The sequence below is a fragment of the Mustelus asterias genome, chromosome 25 (assembly GCF_964213995.1).
Source record: "Mustelus asterias chromosome 25, sMusAst1.hap1.1, whole genome shotgun sequence".
NCBI lineage: Eukaryota > Metazoa > Chordata > Chondrichthyes > Carcharhiniformes > Triakidae > Mustelus > Mustelus asterias.
Genome location: NC_135825.1, coordinates 13,467,548 through 13,488,769, shown reverse-complemented (window position 1 = coordinate 13,488,769; position 21,222 = coordinate 13,467,548). Strand labels below are relative to the sequence as shown.

Below are 21,222 nucleotides of genomic sequence, written 5' to 3'. Positions count from 1 at the left end.
AGAAACCCGTTAGAAATTATTCTGAAATCCAAGTTAAAGTTAGTATTTTGCTCTTTTTGTTTCAAGACAATTGTGGGTTATATAGGCAGCACCAGGTGTCAGATTATTTTTCAGTCCATGGGTGGAATTTTCCCATCTCACCCGCCACAGGGAATTGTAACAGGCTGGGGGCAGACCATGCAAAGGTCTGTTGACCTCGTATGGGAATTTCCAGCCTTGGAGCGAGCATGGCCTACATATCAGTGCACTGTGTGTTACACTCACTGATGCAGCACTCACAGGGAGAGTTAGAAATCGGAGCAAATTTGTCTGGGTGAATCAGTGTTCCACCAATTTAGCTCTATCTTTGGCCACTCCTTTTGAGTTTTGATCTCCACAGGGCTCATGGAATTGTCACATCATGGCGGTTTAATAATATTCGGTGAAATGTTTCTTCTATATTCCTCTCTCAACCATTCCGCACCCTGACGGTGCATAGGTCAGACTTTTGTCTGTTTCTGTAGCTAATTATTCCTGGAGTAGGTCATTACTCTGCATCCAGAGGCCTATAGCTTGAGGGCATTACACCACACCAAACACAGCCACACAAACATAGACAAACTAAGGGGCAATTTAGCATGGCCAATCCACCTAACCCTGGACTGTGGGAGGAATCCGGAGCACCCGGAGGAAACCCACGCAGGCATGGGGAGAATGTGCGAACTCCACATAGACAGTGACCCAAGGCCGGAATTGAACCCGGGGTCCCTGGCGCTGTGAGGCAGCAGTGCCAACCACTGCGCCACCATGCCGCCCTCCTTCTAGATAACAACTTGCATTTATATAGTGCCTTTAACATTGTAAAACGTCCAGAGACACTTTAGAGATTACCAGACAGAAGTTGACACTCAGTAATATGAAGCGATAATAGGACAAGAAACCAAAGGTCTGGTCTAAGAGGTTATGGAAAACATCTTAAAGGAGGATGTAGAGATTTAGAGTAGGAATTCCAATGCTTAGGGTCTAGGAAGCTGGAGGCACAATTGCCAAGAGTGGAACGTTCAGTATGGACGCAGAGATCTGGAAGGATTGTCGAGCAGGAGATGGTTGCCGAGATAGGGATAGCCAAGGCTATGGAGGATGTAGTAGTAACTCAAGGCAACTCGATGTAGCAAGTAACAAACTAAAGGATTTATTGCTTGGGAAGAACTCTATACAATGAAGGGTGTAACAGCACAACTCTACCGGTCTACTCCTAACAATGCTCTGGCTTCAACCATAGCCTTCAGTTGCAGGGATGCGCACCCATGTTCCCGATAGGCCCAGTTCGCATGCATGCGCTCCATTGGTTCTGGCCTGGCCATGTGACCCATTAAAGGGGCCAGGCTGCCACAGAGGGATTTTAACACAAGCAGGAAAGCCTCAAGTCCGAGGCATTGCCAGACCAGAGACCATGTAGGTCAGCGAGCACCAGGGTAATGGGCAAATAGGACGCGGGGAAGGGTGGAAGGTGGCAGGCTGGTCATTTAAGTGTTGACCTGGTCAAGTCTAGAGGTTACGAAGGAATGAGTGAGGGTTTCAGCAGTGTCGATTGCCCAACTTCCTGAGTGAATTACTTCCTTATTTACATTTTCAGCTTTTGTTGTCTTTTGCCTAAACACTTGTATGTAAATTGTAGACCGAGTAAGCAAATTAAACTTGCGTTTCCCGCTGCCCTGCAATCGAAACAGACGACAACAGGGAGGCATGGCGATTAACTGAGAAAAGATCCCAATGAACTTTGAGTGAAAATGTCTTTCTCTTCACTTTTCCAGAGTTGTCGCCATTGATGCGTTCTCTACCTTAACCTCGGCGGGGGCAATAAACATCTCTTTCACTAGAACCATGGTCGGTTTATGTCAGCAGCTTGGCGATGAACAGTTCTGGATTCTTGGTGCGTGAACATGGAAGGGTTTCACACCAGAGCAATGTTGAGAAGAACTCTCCACGCTTGTGGCATTAGGAGCTGCGAAAGCCGTAGAACATTTGTCAAGTGGGGCAAGAAAGTTCCAGATCTCGTCAGAGACCGAGTGCAGAATTGAGAGGACCCCACCCCACCACCCGCCTCCCCGCCTCACGATGGAGAAACCTCAAGGCAATATGTTTTTCCACAAGCGAAGGTCCCAGTTGTTGCTGCTGAACTCACTGACGTGCGGCCTGGAAATCTGCGTAGCCGCTGGAATTACCTTCGTCCCTCCTCTGCTGCTAGAAGCTGGGGTGCAAGAGAAATACATGACGATGGTTTTGGGTACGTACGGTTGTGCTATGCATGCTTGTTGTGCAGCTGGGTTTTATACGATTTCTTTATTTTTCTGACCTGTTTTTACTTCCTCCTTCTCCTGCAGTCACTAATAAGATCAGAAGACATAGCAGTAGAAGTAGGCCACTCGGCCCATCGAGTCTGCTCCACCATTCAATGAGGTCATGACTGATCTGATATGACTATCCCCAACTCTACTTTCTGCCTTATCCCCGTAACTCTCTTGATTTGATTTATTATTCCGATTCCTTTACCGATGAAACATTTACCTCAGCTTTGAACATACATAGCGACCCAGCCTATACAGCTCTCTGCAGTAAAGAATTCCAGAGATTCACTACCCTCTGAGAGAAGAAATTCCTCCTCATCGCTGGCTTAAATGGCTGACCCCTTACTCTGAGATTATACCCTGGACTCCCCACAAGGGGATACAGCCTCTCAGCATCTACCCTGTCAAACCTCCCCCGAGAATGCTATACGACTCAATAGGGTCGCTCTCATTCTTCTAAACTCCAGGGAGGACAGGTCCAACCTACTCAACCTCTCCCCATATGATAATCCTTCCATACCCAGGATCAAGCTCGTGAATCTTCCCTGGACTGCCTCCTATGCCAGTACGCCTGTCCTTAGATAATAGAACCCAACTGTTCACATTATTCAGATGTGGCCTAACTTCAGCACTGAGGATGGGTCATCCAGACTCGAAACGCTGGCTCTATTCTCTCTCCACAGATGTTGCCAGGCCTGCTGAGATTTTCCAACATTTTCTGTCTTTGTTGTGATCCGTCCAGTGCATTGTATAATTTTAGCAACACTTCACTATTTTTATACTGTTTCCCTTTGAAATAAATACTCATTTCCTGCATCCTTCCTTTCTCATTCCTTCATGAATGAGGATGAAGAGCGTAGCTTAGGTATTCCCAAGTGTATATTTTTAACAATTATTGTTAACCCATTTGTCCTCAACTGCTTAATGCAACATTAGAATAACAAACACACCGGCACTCACCATCCCGAGATCGGCGCGTAACACGCAACTGCCAACAGCTCTCCAACCTGGCCGTGTACAGCGCTGCAGTGGCCAGAAGCGGTACTGCAGTGCTCTATCCAGGGGGCTGGGGTTCCCAGAGTTCCACCCCACCGGAGAGCAGGGTGCCCAAACTCTTAAGGGGGCCTTCAGAGTCAGGCATCCATCTTCCTGCCTGATCTAGGGAAAAAGAGGCTGGGCAGGATTGGGACCTTAACTTAACTTCAAGCCCTTAATAGGTGAAAGACCAGGATTCCCACCCAGGGCCCTGCCCGCCCAAGTGTGAAAATGCGTCTGGGATTGGACAGGCAGGTTCCGGGGGGAAGGTGGTGGAATCCCATCCATTTAATTGTACATTTTCCCCTACCTCCCACTCCCAGAACCCACCTTGGGGGAGTAAGTGCAATATTCTGCCCTTGGGACAATTGCACCTCTCCAGTCCCTGACCCAAATATCATAGGATCCCTACAGTGCAGAAGGAGGCCATTCGGCCCATCGGGACTGCACCGACCACAACCCCACCCTGGCCCTATCCCCATAACCCCACCTATTAACCCTGCTAATCCCCCTGACACGAAGGGGCAATTTAACATGGCCAATCAACCTAACCCGCACATCTTTGGATTGTGGGAGGAAACCCACGCAGACACGGGGAGAACATGCAGACTCCGCACGGACAGTCAACCGAGGCCCATTAACTAACTGAGCACTGAACGAGAACTGAAACTTGGGGTCGCATGATCTGCACGGGATTGACAGTATCCCAGTCCAAAGATGTGCGGGTTAGGTTGATTGGCCATGCTAAAATTGCCCTTAGTGTCCTGAGATGTGTAGGTTAGAGGGATTAGTGGGTAGATATGGGGGCTAGGGCCTGGGTGGGATTGTGGTCGCTGCAGACGCAATGGGCCGAATGGCCTCTTTCTGTACTGTAGGATTTCTATGATTCTATGATATAATTGGACGGGAAGATCCCAGGATGGAATCCTGGCTCAAAAGACCGTAACTTTATTTATTTTTTTATCAAACGTGGAGGAACAGAATCTCAGGACTGCTAATTATTTTAACAAGAAGAAAAAGCATTTATTAAACATTTTAAAAATTGGACTATAATACACTACTACTATAACCACCCTATAGTTTAACAATTACACACAGGTTTTAAGGTTAACACGGATTACAAAGGACAGTTTGAGCTACACTGATCCCATTAACCCACAAAGTCCATTTTAAAGCACCCACATTGGCTGTGGTCCAATACACCCTCCATAAGACCATAAGACATAGGAGCAGAACTAGGCCACTCAGCCCATCGAATCTGCTCCGCCATTCAATCATGGCTGATATTTTTCTCATCCCCATTCTCCTGCCTTTTCCCCATAACTCCTGATCCCCTTATTAATCAAGAACCTATCTATCTCTGTCTTAAAGACACTCAATGACCTGGCCTCCACAGCCTTCTGCGGCAAAGAGTTCTACAGATTCACCACTCTCTGCTGAAGAAATTCCTTCTCATCTCTTTAAAGGATCGTCCCTTTAGCCTGAGGTTGCGCCCTCTGGTTCTAGTTTTTCCTACTAGTGGAAACATCCTCTCCACATCCACTCTATCCAGGCGTCACAATATCCTGTAAGTTTCAATAAGATCCCCCCCCTCATCCTTCTAAACTCTAACGAATACAGACCCAAAGTCCTCAACCGTTCCTCGTACGACAAGCTCTTCATTCCAAGGATCATTCTTGTGAACCTTCTCTGGACTCTTTCCAAGGCCAGCACATCCTTCCTTAGATATGGGGCCCAAAACTGCTCACAATACTCCTAATGGGGTCTGACCAGAGCCTTATACAGCCTCAGAAGTACATCCCTGCTCTTGTATTCTAGCCCTCTCGACATGAATGCTAACATTGCGTTTGCCTCCCTAACCGCCGACTGAACCTGCACGTTAACCTTAAGAGACTGGTAGGAAAGTTTTCCAACCACTCTCGTTAATCTCAATGTGTTTATTTGTACCAATGGGCAACATTGAACTCAGCGAATACACTTTGGCCAGGTTGAACCCAGGTTAGTGTCTTTGGATTTCTCCTCAGAATTCCACCAGATCAGAGTTTCCAAACTCTACTCCCAAAAAACGTGCTTTAAAACCTTCTCTCCAAGTAATGCTTTCACTTGGCGGTTTGCAATCCCAAATCCAGTCCAGGCTTTTCCAATGACACTCTTAAACAAACTTTCCACTCCACTGGCGGGGGTGGAGGGAGGTGGTTGGTGATGGTGGAATCCTGGCCAAAGTGTATTAGCTGAGTCCAATGTTGCCCATTGGTACAAATAAACACGTTGAGATTAATATGAGTGGTTGGAAAACTTTCCTACCAGTCTTGGGCGGCACGGTAGCACAGCTTCTGCACTGCACAGCACTGCTTCACAGCTCCAGGGTCCCGGGTTCGATTCCCGGCTCGGGTCACTGTCTGTGTGGAGTTTGCACATTCTCCTTGTGTCTGCGTGGGTTTCCTCCGGGTGCTCCGGTTTCCTCCCACAGTCCAAAGATGTGCGGGTTAGGTTGATTGGCCAGGTTAAAAATTGCCCCTTAGAGTCCTGGGATGCATAGGTTAGAGGGATTAGCGGGTAAATATGTGGGGGTAGGGCCTGGGTGGGATTGTGGTCGGTGCAGACTCGATGGGCCGAATGGCCTCCTTCTGCACTGTAGGGATTCTATGATTCTATGATTCAGGAATACTCACACCTTGGAATACTGGCACAAAGACACCGATTTTTAGGTATTTGCATCTTCACCAATTTCCTCTTTGATATCTGTATTTTTCAAACTGTTTTGAATTATAGAACCCCTACAGTGCAGAAGGAGACCATTTGGCCCATCGAGTCTGCACCGACCACAATCCCACCCAGGCCCTATTCCCGTAACCCCACACATTTTCCCTGCTAATCACCCTGACACTAAGGGGCAATTTAGCATGGCCAATCAACCTAACCCGCACATCTTCGGACTGTGGGAGGAAACTGGAGCACCCGGAGGGAACCCACGGGGAGAACGTGCAAACTCCACACAGACAGTGACCCGAGGCCGGAATTGAACCCGGGTCCCTGGCGCTGTGAGGCAGCAGTGCTAACCACTGTGCCACCATGCCGCCTGTCATTTTATCACCTAAGATTGTACTGTAATTGTGGCAATTAGCTGCACCCACATGTGACCATGGGTAATATCTCAACTCAAAACTTTGACCAAATAGGTTTGAGTTGGTACTGAGGGTTAACTTGTGGGAGAAAATCTTGGAGGAGGAAGGAAAGTTTGTGTGTAATACTTCACAACTGCTGATTTAAAAAACAGACACCATTTACAAGGCCTTTCCTTCCCAGTAGTAAAGGGAAGCAACTTATTATTTGAAATGTAACTGCAATGTTAAGGGAAGGAGGGAACAAGAGAGAGAGAGAGAATTGTTTCTCCGCCTCCCTCAGGGTGCTGGTTGCCGGCAGTGCTGTTGAAACCTGACACCGTCTGGTACTCTATCAAAGCGGCACCTTCATGTAAGGTCCCAGCTGGTGAGTGACAGTGATCACCACAGCGCACCCTCCAGAATCTTCATGCGTGTGTGCGGGTGCCATTAGGAGGACTGTATTTGGCTCGCCTGTGGTGGTCTGATGCACTGCCCGAGTGGCCATTATCTGCGAGCAAGCCTTTGAAACTAGGGACGGGATTTTACGGCATTGCCCGCCCCAAAACCATAAAATCCCACCCCAGGTCAACGGACCTTTCCATGGTCCGCCCCCTCGCCCGCGGCCATTCCTGTTGCGGGCGGGACGATAAGATTCCGGCCTAGGTGTTATCAAAGGATTGCGCACAGATAATGGCCACTTGGGCAAGCAGTTTCCGCCCATGTGTGTGTTTGTTTTGTGTGTGCAGTGTTTTGTGCTGTATGTATGTGTGTGGTGTGTGTGGTGTGTGTGTGTGCTGTATGTGGTGTGATGTGTGTGCGTGTGATGTGTGTGTGTGTGATGTGTGTGTGTGCTGTATGTGTGTGTGATGTGTGTGCGTGTGCTGTATGTGGTGTGATGTGTGTGCGTGTGCTGTATGTGGTGTGATGTGTGTGTGTGCTGTATGTGGTGTGATGTGTGTGTGTGCTGTATGTGTGTGGTGTTGTTTGTGTGTGTGTGTGTGCTGTATGTGGTGTGATGTGTGTGCGTGTGCTGTATGTGTGTGTGTGCTGTATGTGTGTGGTGTGTGTGTATTGTATGTGTGTGGTATTGTTTGTGTGTGTGTGCTGTATGTGGTGTGATGTGTGTGTGTGTGCTGTATGTGTGTGGTGTGTGTGCGTGTGGTGTGTGTGTGTGCTGTATGTGTGTGGTGCGTGTGCTGTATGTGTGTGTGTGTGTTGTATGTGTGTGGTGTGTGTGTGTGTATTGTATGTGTGTGATGTTGTTTGTGTGTGTGCTGTATGTGGTGTGATGTGTGTGCGTGTGCTGTATGTGTGTGGTGTGTGTGTATTGTATGTGTGTGGTATTGTTTGTGTGTGTGTGCTGTATGTGGTGTGATGTGTGTGTGTGTGCTGTATGTGTGTGGTGTGTGTGCGTGTGCTGTGTGTGTGTGCTGTATGTGTGTGCTGTATGTGGTGTGATGTGTGTGCGTGTGCTGTATGTGTGTGGTGTGTGTGTGTGTGTGTGGTGTGTGTGTGTATTGTATGTGTGTGATGTTGTTTGTGTGTGTGCTGTATGTGGTGTGATGTGTGTGTGTGTGCTGTATGTGTGTGGTGTGATGTATGTGTGTGGTGTGTGTGTGTGAGGTGTGTGTGTATTGTATGTGTGTGGTGTTGTTTGTGTGTGTGTGGTGTTTGTGTGTGTGTGGTGTTGTTTGTGTGTGTGTGGTGTTGTTTGTGTGTGTGTGGTGTTGTTTGTGTGTGTGTGGTGTTGTTTGTGTGTGTGTGGTGTTGTTTGGTGTGTGTGTGTGGTGTTGTTTGTGTGTGGTGTGACTTTTGTGTGTGAGGTGTGTGTGTGTGTGTATTGTATGTGTGTGGTATTGTTTGTGTGTGTGTGGTGTTGTTTGTGTGTGTGTGGTGTTGTTTGTGTGTGTGTGGTGTTGTTTGGTGTGTGTGTGTCTATGTGTTGTATGTCTCTGTGCTGTTGGTTGAAGAGACCATTCAGCTCGTTGTGTCTATTCCAACATTTGCTGGAGCTATTCAATTAAGCCACTCAATTGCTATTTTCCAATAACCCTGTAAAACATTTTCCCTTTAAGCCTTTAAGTGAGTGAAGGTGTAGAAATGGCCTCCAATGTGTGAGGCAGCAGACGCCGTAAGGGAAGCATCCGCGGGAACATTCCCCTCTGCGTCTGCGTTCCACTTTGTGATGCTGGGAATTCACTGTTTCCGTCTGGAAGTGCAATGTGGCGATTTTCTGTTCAGCTGCTGTGATGTGGCCCCAGGCCTTTTTATTCCTTCCTTTAAAATATAGAACGTGTTCTAACTAAATCTACTGCAAAGGGTATAATTACCATGATTGCTGAAGTCAGGAAATAAAGGCTGGTTAAATCTTACAGCAATCGCAAATGTCAACATCTGCCTCAGTATTTTTTTTCAAAACTAGAAAGGAATAAAATCTATTTTCCCCTGCCCACCAACATCCCCCCCCACTCCCCCTCCGGTTTTATCCCCCTGAAAAATGTCTGGAATTTAATTTTTATGTTTGCGATCGATCATGCTTCCAAATAGGAAATGAGAGCTGCTTAGAAGTTCCATAAATGTGCGTGGCAGTGAGGATAATTGACTGACTGTAGTCTGGGATCCTGTCGTAGCCAAGCTGAGGCTTGGAAATACTTTGTAAAGTATCTTATCCTCGGATCAGAGAATCCCTGCAGTGCAGAAGGAGGCCATTCGGCCCATCGAGTCTGCACCGACCACAATCCCACCTAGGCCCTAACCCCGTAACTCCACATATTTACACTGCTAATCCCTCCCCCCAGGCAAAAAATTCCCGCCCGAGGTCAACGGATCTCTGCATGATCCGCCCACATCCGCTATGATTCCAGTTGTGGACGGGACGGTATCATTCCACCCTGAGTGTCAATTTAGTATTGCCAATCCACCTAACCCACACATTTTATGGTGAAACTGATGCGCGATTAAATCACTCGGGAGGCTGGATCGTACCCGGGAAATAAAGGCTTTTATTAGTAACAAGAATGGAGCACACTATATAACAATACAATCCCAGACTAAAGGGTCACCAGGCAGTGCAGTGACCTTTATACTACTACAGGTAGGCGGAGCCAACTGGAGTGTACCACAGAACAATACCAACAGGTAGAACACCCCAACCCTAACCCCAACAGTGACAACAGTAACATATGTACAAGTACCCATAGTGCTGACCATCTATGGTTCAGTACCCATAGTGGTAACCATCTATGGTTCACCACAGAAACTTTAGTTCAGAGGATAGTGGAAGAGCTGGAAGAAGCTCTTCCACATTGCTGTCTCCCTTCGCGATCCTTTTGCCAGCGCAGATCTGCCCTTTAGGCTTGATCTGAGAATCATGGAATCCCTACAGTGCAGAAGGAGGCTGATCGGCCCATCGAACCTGCACCAACAACAATCCCACCCAGCCCTTATCCCCGTAACCCCATGTATTTACCTTGCTAGTCCTACTCACACTAAGGGGACAATTTAGCGTGGCCGATCAACCTAACCCGCACATCTCTGGACTGTGGGAGGAAACCGGAGCACCCGGAGGAAACCCACGCCGATACGGGGAGAACGTGCAGACTCCGCACAGTCACCCGAGGCTGGAATCGAACCCGGGTCCTTGGCGCTGTGAGGCAGCAGTGCTAACTACTGTGTCACCGTGCCGCTTATTCAGATGCTGGAGCACAATTTCACTTTAATGTCCCAAAAGAAACCGTGTCTCTCGAAACAAGACCCCTCCAAACATGATTGAGGGATGTACATGATAAGCGTGAGTAGTAACCTGATCGGACCTGATCTTGGAGGCCTCCCAGTCCAAGTGTACAGTATGTGAACCCTGCGAACAGACTGTGCCTATTTCACAGCACTCAAATGACTGGCAAAGTCTGCCTGCTTCCCCATAAATTAAATGGTGTTGCACAGAATTGTAGTCATTTTTTGTAAGGAAAAAGTACAGCTACTGTAAATTATTCTGTTCGACCAAACTGCTCTTAGGAGTGCTTTTATTTGTCGCTAGGCAACAGGATACTGTCTTGGGATTTGGTTGTCGGGTGAGGTATTAAGTGTCATATTGCTAAAGGTTCTCCTTTGTTACAGCAATGTTAGAGAAGCTCTGTTACAGCCATTGCATGAGAGTGAATTTGCTATTTCAATAAAATGCAGTAATGTCCAAAATTCAAGATTTGGTTAGCAGTGAAATTCTTTTTGCCGATTTTGTGTTGTGTGCCAGTGAACAAGTTGTTGCCGATTTGAGTCATTATTTTTCCTACATGAACCACTTATTGGCTCACAATATGGGCATTCCAGCCTTGACTTAGCCTCTGACCTTCCCGTGCCTGGTATTTGCTTATTATAATTCCTGACTGGGGGTGGCACAGTGGTTAGCGCTGCTGTCTCACAGTGCCAGGGACCCAGGTTCAATTCCTGCCTTGGTCAGAGCGCAGTTCGCACATTCTCCCCATGTCCGTGTGGGCTTCCTCCGGATGCTCCGGTTTCCTCCCACACTCCAAAGATGTGCAGGTTAGGTGGATTGGCCACGCTAAATTGCCTCTTTGTGTATGTGAGTGTGTGGCTGTGATGGACTGGCATCCCATCCTAGGTGTACCCCGTCTATCATAGAATCCAACAGTGCAGGAAGAGGCCATTCAGCCCATCGAGTCTGCACCGACTACAATCCCACCCAGGCCCTATCCCCATAACCCCATGCATTTACCCGACCTAGTCCCCCTAACACTAAGGAGCAATTTAGCATGGCCAATCCACTTAACCCACACATCTTTGGGTTATGGGAGAAAACTGGAGCACCCGGAGGAAACCCATGCAGACACGGGGAGAATGTGCAAGACTCCACACAGACAATGACCCAAGACGGGAATCGAACCCGGGTCCCTGGCAGTGTGAGGCAGCAGTGCTAACCACTGTGCCGCCTCAATGGCTCTGATTCCCTGCAATCCTGAATTGGAGTAAGAGGAGAAGTGAAAGTGAAGTGAAGTGAATTATTGACTGACACAGCTTTACTCTGTCAGTTCTGGTAGGATTAATGTCAATCTTTTTTAGTATTTTCTCCAGTGCTTTTATGTCCTTTTATGAAGAGCTGTGTACAATACTCTTCAAGTGCAGCCTGACCAAGGTCTAACTTAATTGTACTAAATCCTAGTGTTTGGTTTTATTTCCTTTGCTGACCTGGAGTGCTGCTTTTATGATTTCTTCATATGTATTCCTACATCTCTTCCTCTTCTATAACAATCAGTTTCCTCATTGGCAAGGGATGTTTCTATTATTCCTACTAAAAGCGCATCACCTGAAATTCATCTATGTTAAAGTTAATTTGCCGTTTATTTTATGGTAATTTGAACAATGTGAATCAACTCTGTGTGAATAGTGGCACCAGATTTATTAAGTACTGCATAGATCTAGTCCCATTGCAAAAGGTTCGAATCTCTAATCAAACAGTACAGGGCTGGAAGGTTAGTTTTCTGTTCTGTACTTTATTAGCTGGTCTCAACCAGTGTCCCAGTAAAGTAGCTACAATCAATCTCTGTACCTCCAGCAGTTGCCGACAGCAGATCTGTCCTGGAGATTTGATTTATGACAAATGCATGGGAACCCACATAAAGTTTAAAGTTTATTTTATTAGCGTCACAAGTAGGCTTACATTAACACTGCAATGAAGTTACTGTGAAAATCCCCTAGTTGCCACACTCCGGCGCCTGTTCGGGTACACCGAGGGAGAATTTAGCACGGCCAATGCACCTAGTCAGCATGTCTTTCGGACAGTGGGAGGAAACCGCAGCACCCGGAGGAAACCCACGCAGACACGGGGAGGGCATGCAGACACTGCACAGACAGTGACCCAAGTCAGTAATCGGGAATCGAACCTGAGTCCCTGGCGCTGTGAGGCAGCAGTGCTAAGCACTGTGCCACCGTGCCGCCCCTTAAGGTCTAATCGAATGTTTTTCATAGAATCCCTACAGTGCAGGAGAAGGCCATTCGGCCCATCAAGGCTGCACCAACTACAATCCCACCCAGGCCCTATCCCCATAACTCCATGCATTTACCCTAGCTAGTCCCCCTGACACTAAGGGACAATTTAGCACGGCCAATCCACCTAACCTGCACACCTTTGTGGGAGGAAACCGGAGCACCCGGAGGAAACCCACGCAGACACGGGGAGAATGTACAAACTCCGCACAGACAGTGACCAGAATTGGGAATCGAACCTGGGTCCCTGCTATTAGCCTACTATGAGTAGGCCTCTGTCTGAAACAGACAACTGCCTGGGCTGCCCTTCAAAATAAAATATAAATAAGTGAAGATAGGCATTGGTACAAATTTCAGGGTGCTACCTCTTAGCTATTGTCTGACATTTGGTATCTCATTGTTGCAATTGAGTAGTATGCATTAGGTTTACCGTTCTGAGTGAGAGATTGCCAGTAAAATGTAATTTTTTTTAACTTGATGGATTGTTTTGGTCACATTGTATGTGGGACATAGGTCTTTACCGATTTTACTTTGTCTCCACAGGTATTGGGCCAGTCCTCGGACTCATATTTGTCCCAATGATCGGCTCAGCGAGTGACCACTGGACGAGTCGATATGGCCGCCGTCGTCCCTTCATTTGGGCGCTCTGCCTTGGAGTCCTCCTGAGTCTTTTTGTCATCCCCCACGCCAGCAAGATGGCCACATTCTTCAACCTGAAGGACTACCCCGTCGACGTGATCTTTCTCATCATTGGGATCTGCATGTTGGACTTCTGTGGCCAAGTGTGTTTCACGCCCCTCGAGGCCTTGCTGTCCGATCTGTTCCATGATGCTGAAGATTGCAGGCAAGCTTTCTCCATGTATTCCTTCATGATCAGCCTGGGGGGTTGCATTGGCTACCTCTTAACAGCAGTTGACTGGAAAAGGACCTTTCTGTCCAGTTACCTGGGTGGGCAGGAAGATTGCCTCTTCATACTTCTGGCTGCCATATTTATTGTGTGTGTTCTCGCTACCTTCTTTGTATCTGAGGAAAACTGTAGTAACATGGATGGCCTTGCCGACATCTCACCAAAGGAAGTCATTAAGCCTCTGGCAAGGTACTGTTGTTGCTCCTCGAGCATGCTTTGGCGGACAAGGCACTACCTGCTAGTACTGAAGAACTGCTGCACTTTGATTCCCAAGCTCTATCACCTGTACTGTCGCATTCCCAAGGTAATCCGGCAGCTGGTGGTAGCCGAGTTCTACAGCTGGATGGCCCTCATGACGTTCATGATGTTCTACACGGACTTTGTGGGGGAGGGGCTCTATCACGGCGTCCCGAACGCAGACCCTGGGAGTGAAGCCAGGCTACGCTACGATGAAGGTACAGTGGCTTTGCGGTGGAAGAAAGCAAGGAGGAAATTTTCAGTAACAGTCTATTATGGGAGGGCACGGTGGCATAGTGGGCGGTATGGTGGCACAGTGTTTAGCACTGCTGCCTCACAGCAGCGGGGACCTGGGTCCGATTCCCGTCTTGGGTCACGGTCACTTGGGGCACATTCTCCCCGTGTCTGCGTGGGTTTCCTCCGGGTGTTCCGGTTTCCTCCCACAGTCCAAAAATGTGCGGGTTAGGTGGATTGGCCATGCTAAACTGCCCCTTAGTGTCAGGGGAACTACTTAGGGTAAATGCATGAGGTTATGGGATAGGGCCTGGGTTGGATTGTGGTCGGTGCAGACTCGATGGGCCAAATGGCCTCCTCTGCATTGTAGGAATTCTATGATTGTTTAAGATGAAGCGTTAGATCAAACCCAGGAGAGGGTGCAATGCCTCATCCTGTCAGCTTGGATCTGGTTTGATCGAGCCCAAGATGGAAGGCAATGTCTTGTCTTGTCAGCTTGGATCTAGTTGGTCCCTCATGTGGGGACAATGATTGTACTTAATTTGAGTTGGCATTTTTGATTAGAAATAAAGTACCAAAAGGTACCAAAACAAAAATCTGAAGAGTGCAAGCCTGACTGAGTATATCCATTTGGATCATTAGTGGCATTGGCCCTAGATTGAAAAATGCAGATATCTACAATATTACAATTTTGGTATATTGCCATAGATTCATCTTTTTCTAATCAGTGCAGCCACTGTTGCTATGCAGGAAAATAGAGCTGAGCAGCTCCAATAAGCAACAATGGGATTCATAACCAGTTACAAAAACAGAAAATGCTGGAAAATCTCAGCAGGTCTGACAGCATCAGTGGGGAGAGAATAGCGACAACGTTTCGAGTCTAGATGACCCTTCGTCAAAGTGATGAATCATATAATCATACAATCCCTCCCGTGCAGACGGAGGCCATTCGGCCCATCGTGTCTGCACTGACCACAATCCTACCCAGGCCCTATTCCCGTAACCCCACATATTTACCCTACTAATCCCCTGACACTAGGGTGAATTTAGCATGGTCAATCAACCTAACCCGCACAGCTTTGGACACATTGGACATGGGATGTCTTCACCGATTTTACTTTGTCTCCACATGTATTGGGCCAGATGAATGGTCATCTAGACTCAAAACGGCTCTATCCTCTCCCCACTGATGCTGTCAGACCTGCTGAGATTTTCCAGCATGTTCTGTTTTTGTTTCAGATTCCAGGGTCCGCAGCATTTTGCTTTTATCTTAACAAGTTAATCTGTTTTGGCAGCATTGCTCAAGAACAAAATGTTAGCCAAGTTACGGGAAGAGTTTCCTGCTTTTTCTTAATAATGCTATGGCACCTTTATGCCACCTAAAGCAGGCCTTGGTCTAACATCTCAGGTTTTCACTTACAAGGTGGGAAGCTCAGTTCGAGAAACTTCCCAGCTTGGCGGAGCTTTCCCCATATAAGTGGTCCTTGCGTGCAGAATCTTTGCACCGGAGAGATGGGGGCGGGTTCAAGTTGGGCCCGCTGTCCCCAGAAGCCAATTGGATGAGACATGGAGGCGGGTAAGTGCCAAGGCAGGCAGGTTAGAAGGCCCACCTCAGTTCTCTTTTGTTGCAGCCACATTAAAAGCTTGGGCTCTCCAACTCTCACACCTCATACCCACCTCTTCCCCCACCCACTCCCCATGTCGCCACATGCCACTTCTTTGCTCCCCATGTAACCTCCTTTCTACTCCAAGCCTCCATGTGACCTCCCTGCACACTATGTACAGAACAAAGAGCCAAAGATAACTACTCATAAAAAAACACCCATTCAGATATCTGTTTGCAATAAAAACTGTTTCCGCTTACCACCTTAAATCAGGCACCGCACTTCATAGCCTCAATAACAAAAGCTTCACCCCATTTCAGAGCACTTAATTTAGTCCAAATAAATATGCAGACATTGAAAAAATATATCAAAGAAAGAATAAATTATTATAATCTTATAAAGACATCAACCAATCAAAGCTAACACTCCACTTCAGCCTGCACAAACAGACCCCTGCTGAGCTAATCCTTTGGAGTCTTGGCATTCAGCCAAAACATTCATAATGAGGCCATCTGGCCTGAACAGAAATGGGTGGGTAGACATCTGTTTCTCCAGATGGCCTTATATTGAATGCGTGGCTGAGCTCCAAGACTCATTACTGTTCTAGCTCAGCAAGGGTCTGTTTACACAAGCATGAAATGGTGTGTTTACTTTGAATGACTGATATTTTTGAGGTTGTAATGAGTTATTCTTTCTTTGATCTATTTTTTCAATGTCTGTACGCTTATTTGGACAGGATTAAGAGGGGTAAAGCTTCTGTTACTGAAATTGAATGGCAGTGTCTGACAAGGTTGTAAATGAAAGCAGGTTTTTTTCAAAGCAGACTTCTGAATGAGTGATTTTTTTTCATCAGCCCTTTGAGACTTGCCGTTATTATATGGCTCATTGGTTCTATACATAGCGGATACTGGGTGGGTGGGTATGGAAGGGCCATGGTGGGGGGAGTGGAACATCACCTGATAAACATACTTTGCAAAAGGTTTCCATATCCAGACTGTGGTTCATGGTTCATCTCAGAGGGTCGTGGACCACAGGAAACTCACTGTCTCCACACAAATGTCTTTTTGATTTGATTTATTATTGTCACATGTGTTAGTATACAGTGAAAAGTATTGTATCGTGTGCGCTATACAGACAAAGCATACCATTCACAGGGAAGGAATGTAGTGTTATAGTCATTGCTAGGGTGTAGAGAAAGATCAACTTAATGCAAGGTAGGTCCATTCAAAAGTCTGATGGCAGCAGGGAAGAAGCTGTTCTTGAGTCAGTTGGTATGTGACCTCAGACTTTTGTATCTTTTTCCCGACGGAAGAAGGTGGAAGAGAGAATGTCCGGGGTGCGTGGGGACCTTAATTATGCTGGCTGCTTTGCCGAGGCAGCGGGAAGTGTAGACAGAGTCAATGGATGGGAGGCTGGTTTGCGTGATGGATTGGGCTACATTCGCGACCTTTTGTAGTTTCTTGCCGTCTTGGGCAAAGCAGGAGCCATACCAAGCTGTGATACAACCAGAAAGAATGCTTTCTATGGTGCATCTGTAAAAGTTGATGAGAGTCGTAGCTGACATGCCAAGTTTCCTTGGTCTTCTGAGAAAGTCGAGACATCAGTGGACTTTCTTAACTATAGTGTCGGCATGGGGGGACCAGGACAGGCCGATGAGGGGATGAGATTTTGAGGTGCCTAACCTGCATTGGAAACTGGTCATGAACGCAGAGTGCCCACTACCCACCTACCCACACCCTCATCCTGCACCAGCTAAAGTTGCCAGCAGGCAACACAAGCCCAGAAATCGCCCATCAGAGTTAATTCCTCACCATTATTTAACACAGGTGTCAACTCATTTATTTTATAAAGTTTAATGCCACTGTTATTAGAGTGGAATAAGAAATATATGTTACAGATATTAATTCTATATATACATGAGAGAGACTGGTTAGCACAGTGGTTAGCACTGCTGCCAGGGACCCAGGTTCGATTCCCAGCATGGATCACTGTCTGTGTGGAGTTTGCATGTTCTCCCCGTGTCTGCGTGGGTTTCCTCCAGGTGCTCCAGTTTCCTCCCACAGTCCAAAGACGTGCTGGTTAGATGCATTGGCCATGCTAAATTCTCCCTCAGTGTACCCGAACAGGCGCCAGCGTGTGGCGACTAGGGAATTTTCACAGTAACTACATTGTAGTGTTAATGTAAGCCTACTTGTAACACTAATAAATAAACTAATTGTAGTCTTTTAAATATCACCTGTGCATTACACTCGTTCACTTAACTCCGAAGCAATATTAAAAGGTGTACAGTGGGGTAAAGCTTCTGTTAGTGATTTTCAGTGACTGGCAGTGCTTGCAGTGTCTTTAGGAGGGGCAGGGAGGGCATGGTGGTGGCGTACTGGTATTGCGGCTGGATTAGTAATCCAGAGATCCAGGATAACGCTCTGGGGACCTAGGTTCAAATCCCACCACAGCAGATGGTGAAATTTGAATTTTTTAAAAATCTGGAATTAAAATTTTAATACTGACTATAAACCCATCTGGTTCACTGATGTTCTTTAGGGAAGGAAATCTGCTGTCCTTTACCTGGTCTGGCCTACGTGTGACTCCAGAACCACAGCAAGGTGGTTGACTCTCAACCACCCTCTGAAATGGTCTAGCAAGCCACTCAGTTCATGGGCAACTAGGGATGGGCAATAAGTGCTAGCCCAGTAAGTGCTAGCCCAGCAAACCCAGCTTGCCCACATCCCCTGAATGAATTAAAAAAACAACCCTCGCCTTTGTATTCCCATTTATAGAAAGTTGCTTGCTGTATCGATGAACAGCGATTGTGCCTTTTACGAGGGTGAAGTTTGACATGTGATGACTCTTCAACTCTGGTGCTTAAACCTTGCAGCTGAAACAGTGCTGGTGACATAATAACAAAGGAGCGTGTTTGGGAATGTTGCTATCCCAGGCTCAATGCAATGAGTTATTCAACTCAAGAGCCAGAATTTTCCAGACTTGTTACCACAAGGAGTGTTTGAGGCGATTACTATAGAAGTATTAAAGGGGAAGCTTGATCAACAGGTGAGGGCGGAAGTAATTGAGGGACGGCACAGTGGTTAGCACTGCTGCCTCACAGTGCCAGGGACCCGGGCTCAATTCCGGCCTCGTGAGAAATCCAGATTTTTCATTACTTGTAATCTCTAAACAAAAATAAATGTTCAGAAGAGTCGGTGACGGCTTGTGTCAAAATCGTCATCATTCTTGATTTGTCCGTACAGCCGTTCTTTTCCAAGAACGTTACACCACAAACCGCTGGCCTGAGTCCAATCAGGAGCGGACTTTGTATCAAATAGGCCGCAGGTTATCAGAGTCTTTTTCTCTTCCCCTTCTCCTATAGGTGGGCTGATGTGTGGGTGCCGGGAAGGATTAGCGACTGCCTGAGTTATTGTTCTGTGCGATGGGGCACGTGTTTAATACTGAGGAGCAGATGTTTATTTATCCCAGAAAATCAGGTCAAGCCCAAGACTCCAAACCCGGCAACCTGGCGTCTGGAGCTTAGTCACATTTACACTGAAGACGGCTGAGATCTAAATACAATAACATTTGTTATTATTTAGCCACTTTGAGTGTTGGTAAAATGAGGTAGTTGGTTACCTTCATACTGTGTGAGTTGTGTAATCATTGGGAGGGTGTTTGCACTTTCAGTTTGCATTTTATTGTGTTGAGCAAGGCACCAACCCAGATATATTTGAATACTTTATCAGATAATTTTTTTTTAAGAATAGGAGAAGATGGAGTAAGCAAAGTTCCAGTTATGTGCTTCCCTCCTGTGGAACCATGGGGCATGCGCTCGGCACGTTGCTGATTTTTTTCAGATATCTTACCCAAATCCTCTTGTTTGTTCACTGCTCCAGGGGAAACAATCTGAAAGACTTTGCATTTCTATACTGCCTTTCTCCACCACACAATGTCCCAAAGAGCATCATAGCCAGAGGAGCACTTTTGAAGTGCAGGCATTGTTATAATGAAGGAAAATGCTGAAGTTTAAATTTATTTATTTAGTGTCACGAGTGGGCTCACCGCAAAAGTCTTTTAAAGTTTAAAAAAGAGTTTTAAAGTTTTTAAAGTTTCCATTTATTATAGTGTAGGCTTTCATCAACGCTGCAATGCAGTCACTGTGAAAATCCCCGAGTCGCCACACTCCGGCGAGAATTTAGCATGGCCAAATTCTGTGACCAGCACGTCTTTCGGACTGTGGGAGGAAACTGGAGCACCTGTTGGAAACCCACGCAGACACAGGTAGAACGTGCAGACTCTGCACAGTTACCCAAGCTGGGAATTGAACCCGGGTCCCTGGCGCTGTGAGGCAGCAGTGCTAACCACCATGCCGCCCCGTGTGCCTTCGCTACCTCAGGATTTCTTTCCATGTTTTATTATTTGACATTACGCGAAACATGGGTTAGAGTCTCACTGCATTTGCCATTATAGATTATACTATAATGTACATTTGTATTTCAAGTCTGATGTTTTCTGCTGCATTCAACCCGAAGGCTTTTCCACGGCTCCCAGTCCCTCGGTGTACTATAGGAGAGCCTTACATAATGGCCTTTCCCCATTGAACCTTTTCAGCAATGTCTCAAAAGATGTCCCAAGGCGTTAGATGGCCAAAAATGGAATTCTGTTGGTGAGATTTCAAATGTTTCCACCTGGTCTGTTTTTGCATCCATTGATAGAGACGTTACGGTTATTATGAGTATGAAAGATAATGTAAGACGATGGACAGGAGAAATAGTGGCAGTGAAATCTTTGTGTCACTCAAATCAGTGGGACTGGTGCAAGGTTTGCTGATCATTCAGGAGCAGATGGCCAAGCACACGGCAGTGGTACAAAGTTATTGCCCTTTGTCACTATTGGAGGGAATGAGACAAATATAGGATCAAAATGGCTTCCAAAACCAGGGGCCTGAAGGTTCACGGTGATCCCATGTTGTTAGAGTGTAACCGGTGACAACTTTGTATTGGATGTAATGTGACCAATGGTAACAAGCTGTAAGGCTCAGCTGACCCAGTAAACCATGGCACCAATTACAGAACAATGTAATAGTCAGCTGACCAGCTGACTCACTACAAACAAGAAACTGTTTGGAATTGTGGGAAGCTTGGAGTGGCCCAGGGCTTGACCCCAAATTTGGAGTAATGATGTTTCTTTATTAAACTCTTCCTTTGATTTATAAGTTGGAGTAAATTTTGTTATATTTTCATTATCTCCTTTTGAGGAGTTCCTTCTGAAGAAATAATGTTGCCCGCAACGCCACAGGAAAGACTAAAGCCCGGAATCTTACCACCGGCGGGATTTTCCTATTCCGCCATAGTGGACGGAGATTTGGCTGGCCGCCAAATTCCCCGACTTCGCTGCAGCGGGAACGTGGCGTGCGTGAATGGCCGGTAACATCGTGCCCCAATACTCTGTCAATCTATCTGAACTCCTCAGGAGCAAGAACACAGGGAATAGAATCCATCTTCCCACTGGGAAATGTGGAAATCAGCAGTTATAAACAGTGAAGAATACATCAGAATACCTTTTGGATTTTCTTGCTTGGCGGTAACCTTGAGAAATTATACTCTGTCACAATTTAATTGGCAATGGGTGACATCAAAATAACCAGTTGGAATCAGGAAACTAAAACCATACTGCGGATTCTGCATCGTCACCTTGGGCTGCAGGCAAGTGGGATTTTCCAGCCCTTTCCACCAGCAGGATGTTTCGATCCCACTGAAATCAACCCATGCCATGGTTCCCCAGCTCTG

At 46.7% G+C, this 21,222-nt stretch overlaps 1 protein-coding gene across 2 annotated transcripts in view; it reads left to right on the top strand.

Moving 5' to 3' along the window:
- LOC144511807 (solute carrier family 45 member 3) overlaps positions 1–21,222 on the top strand; it is a 152,249-nt gene that overhangs the window by 120,270 nt on the left and 10,757 nt on the right. For both annotated transcript variants that reach the window (XM_078242151.1, XM_078242152.1), the window contains exons 2-3: positions 1,794–2,266; positions 13,010–13,828. In XM_078242151.1, the coding sequence (XP_078098277.1) occupies positions 2,098–2,266; positions 13,010–13,828 (988 nt within the window). In that variant the 5' untranslated portion in view covers positions 1,794–2,097. The remainder of the gene's footprint in view (positions 1–1,793; positions 2,267–13,009; positions 13,829–21,222) is intronic.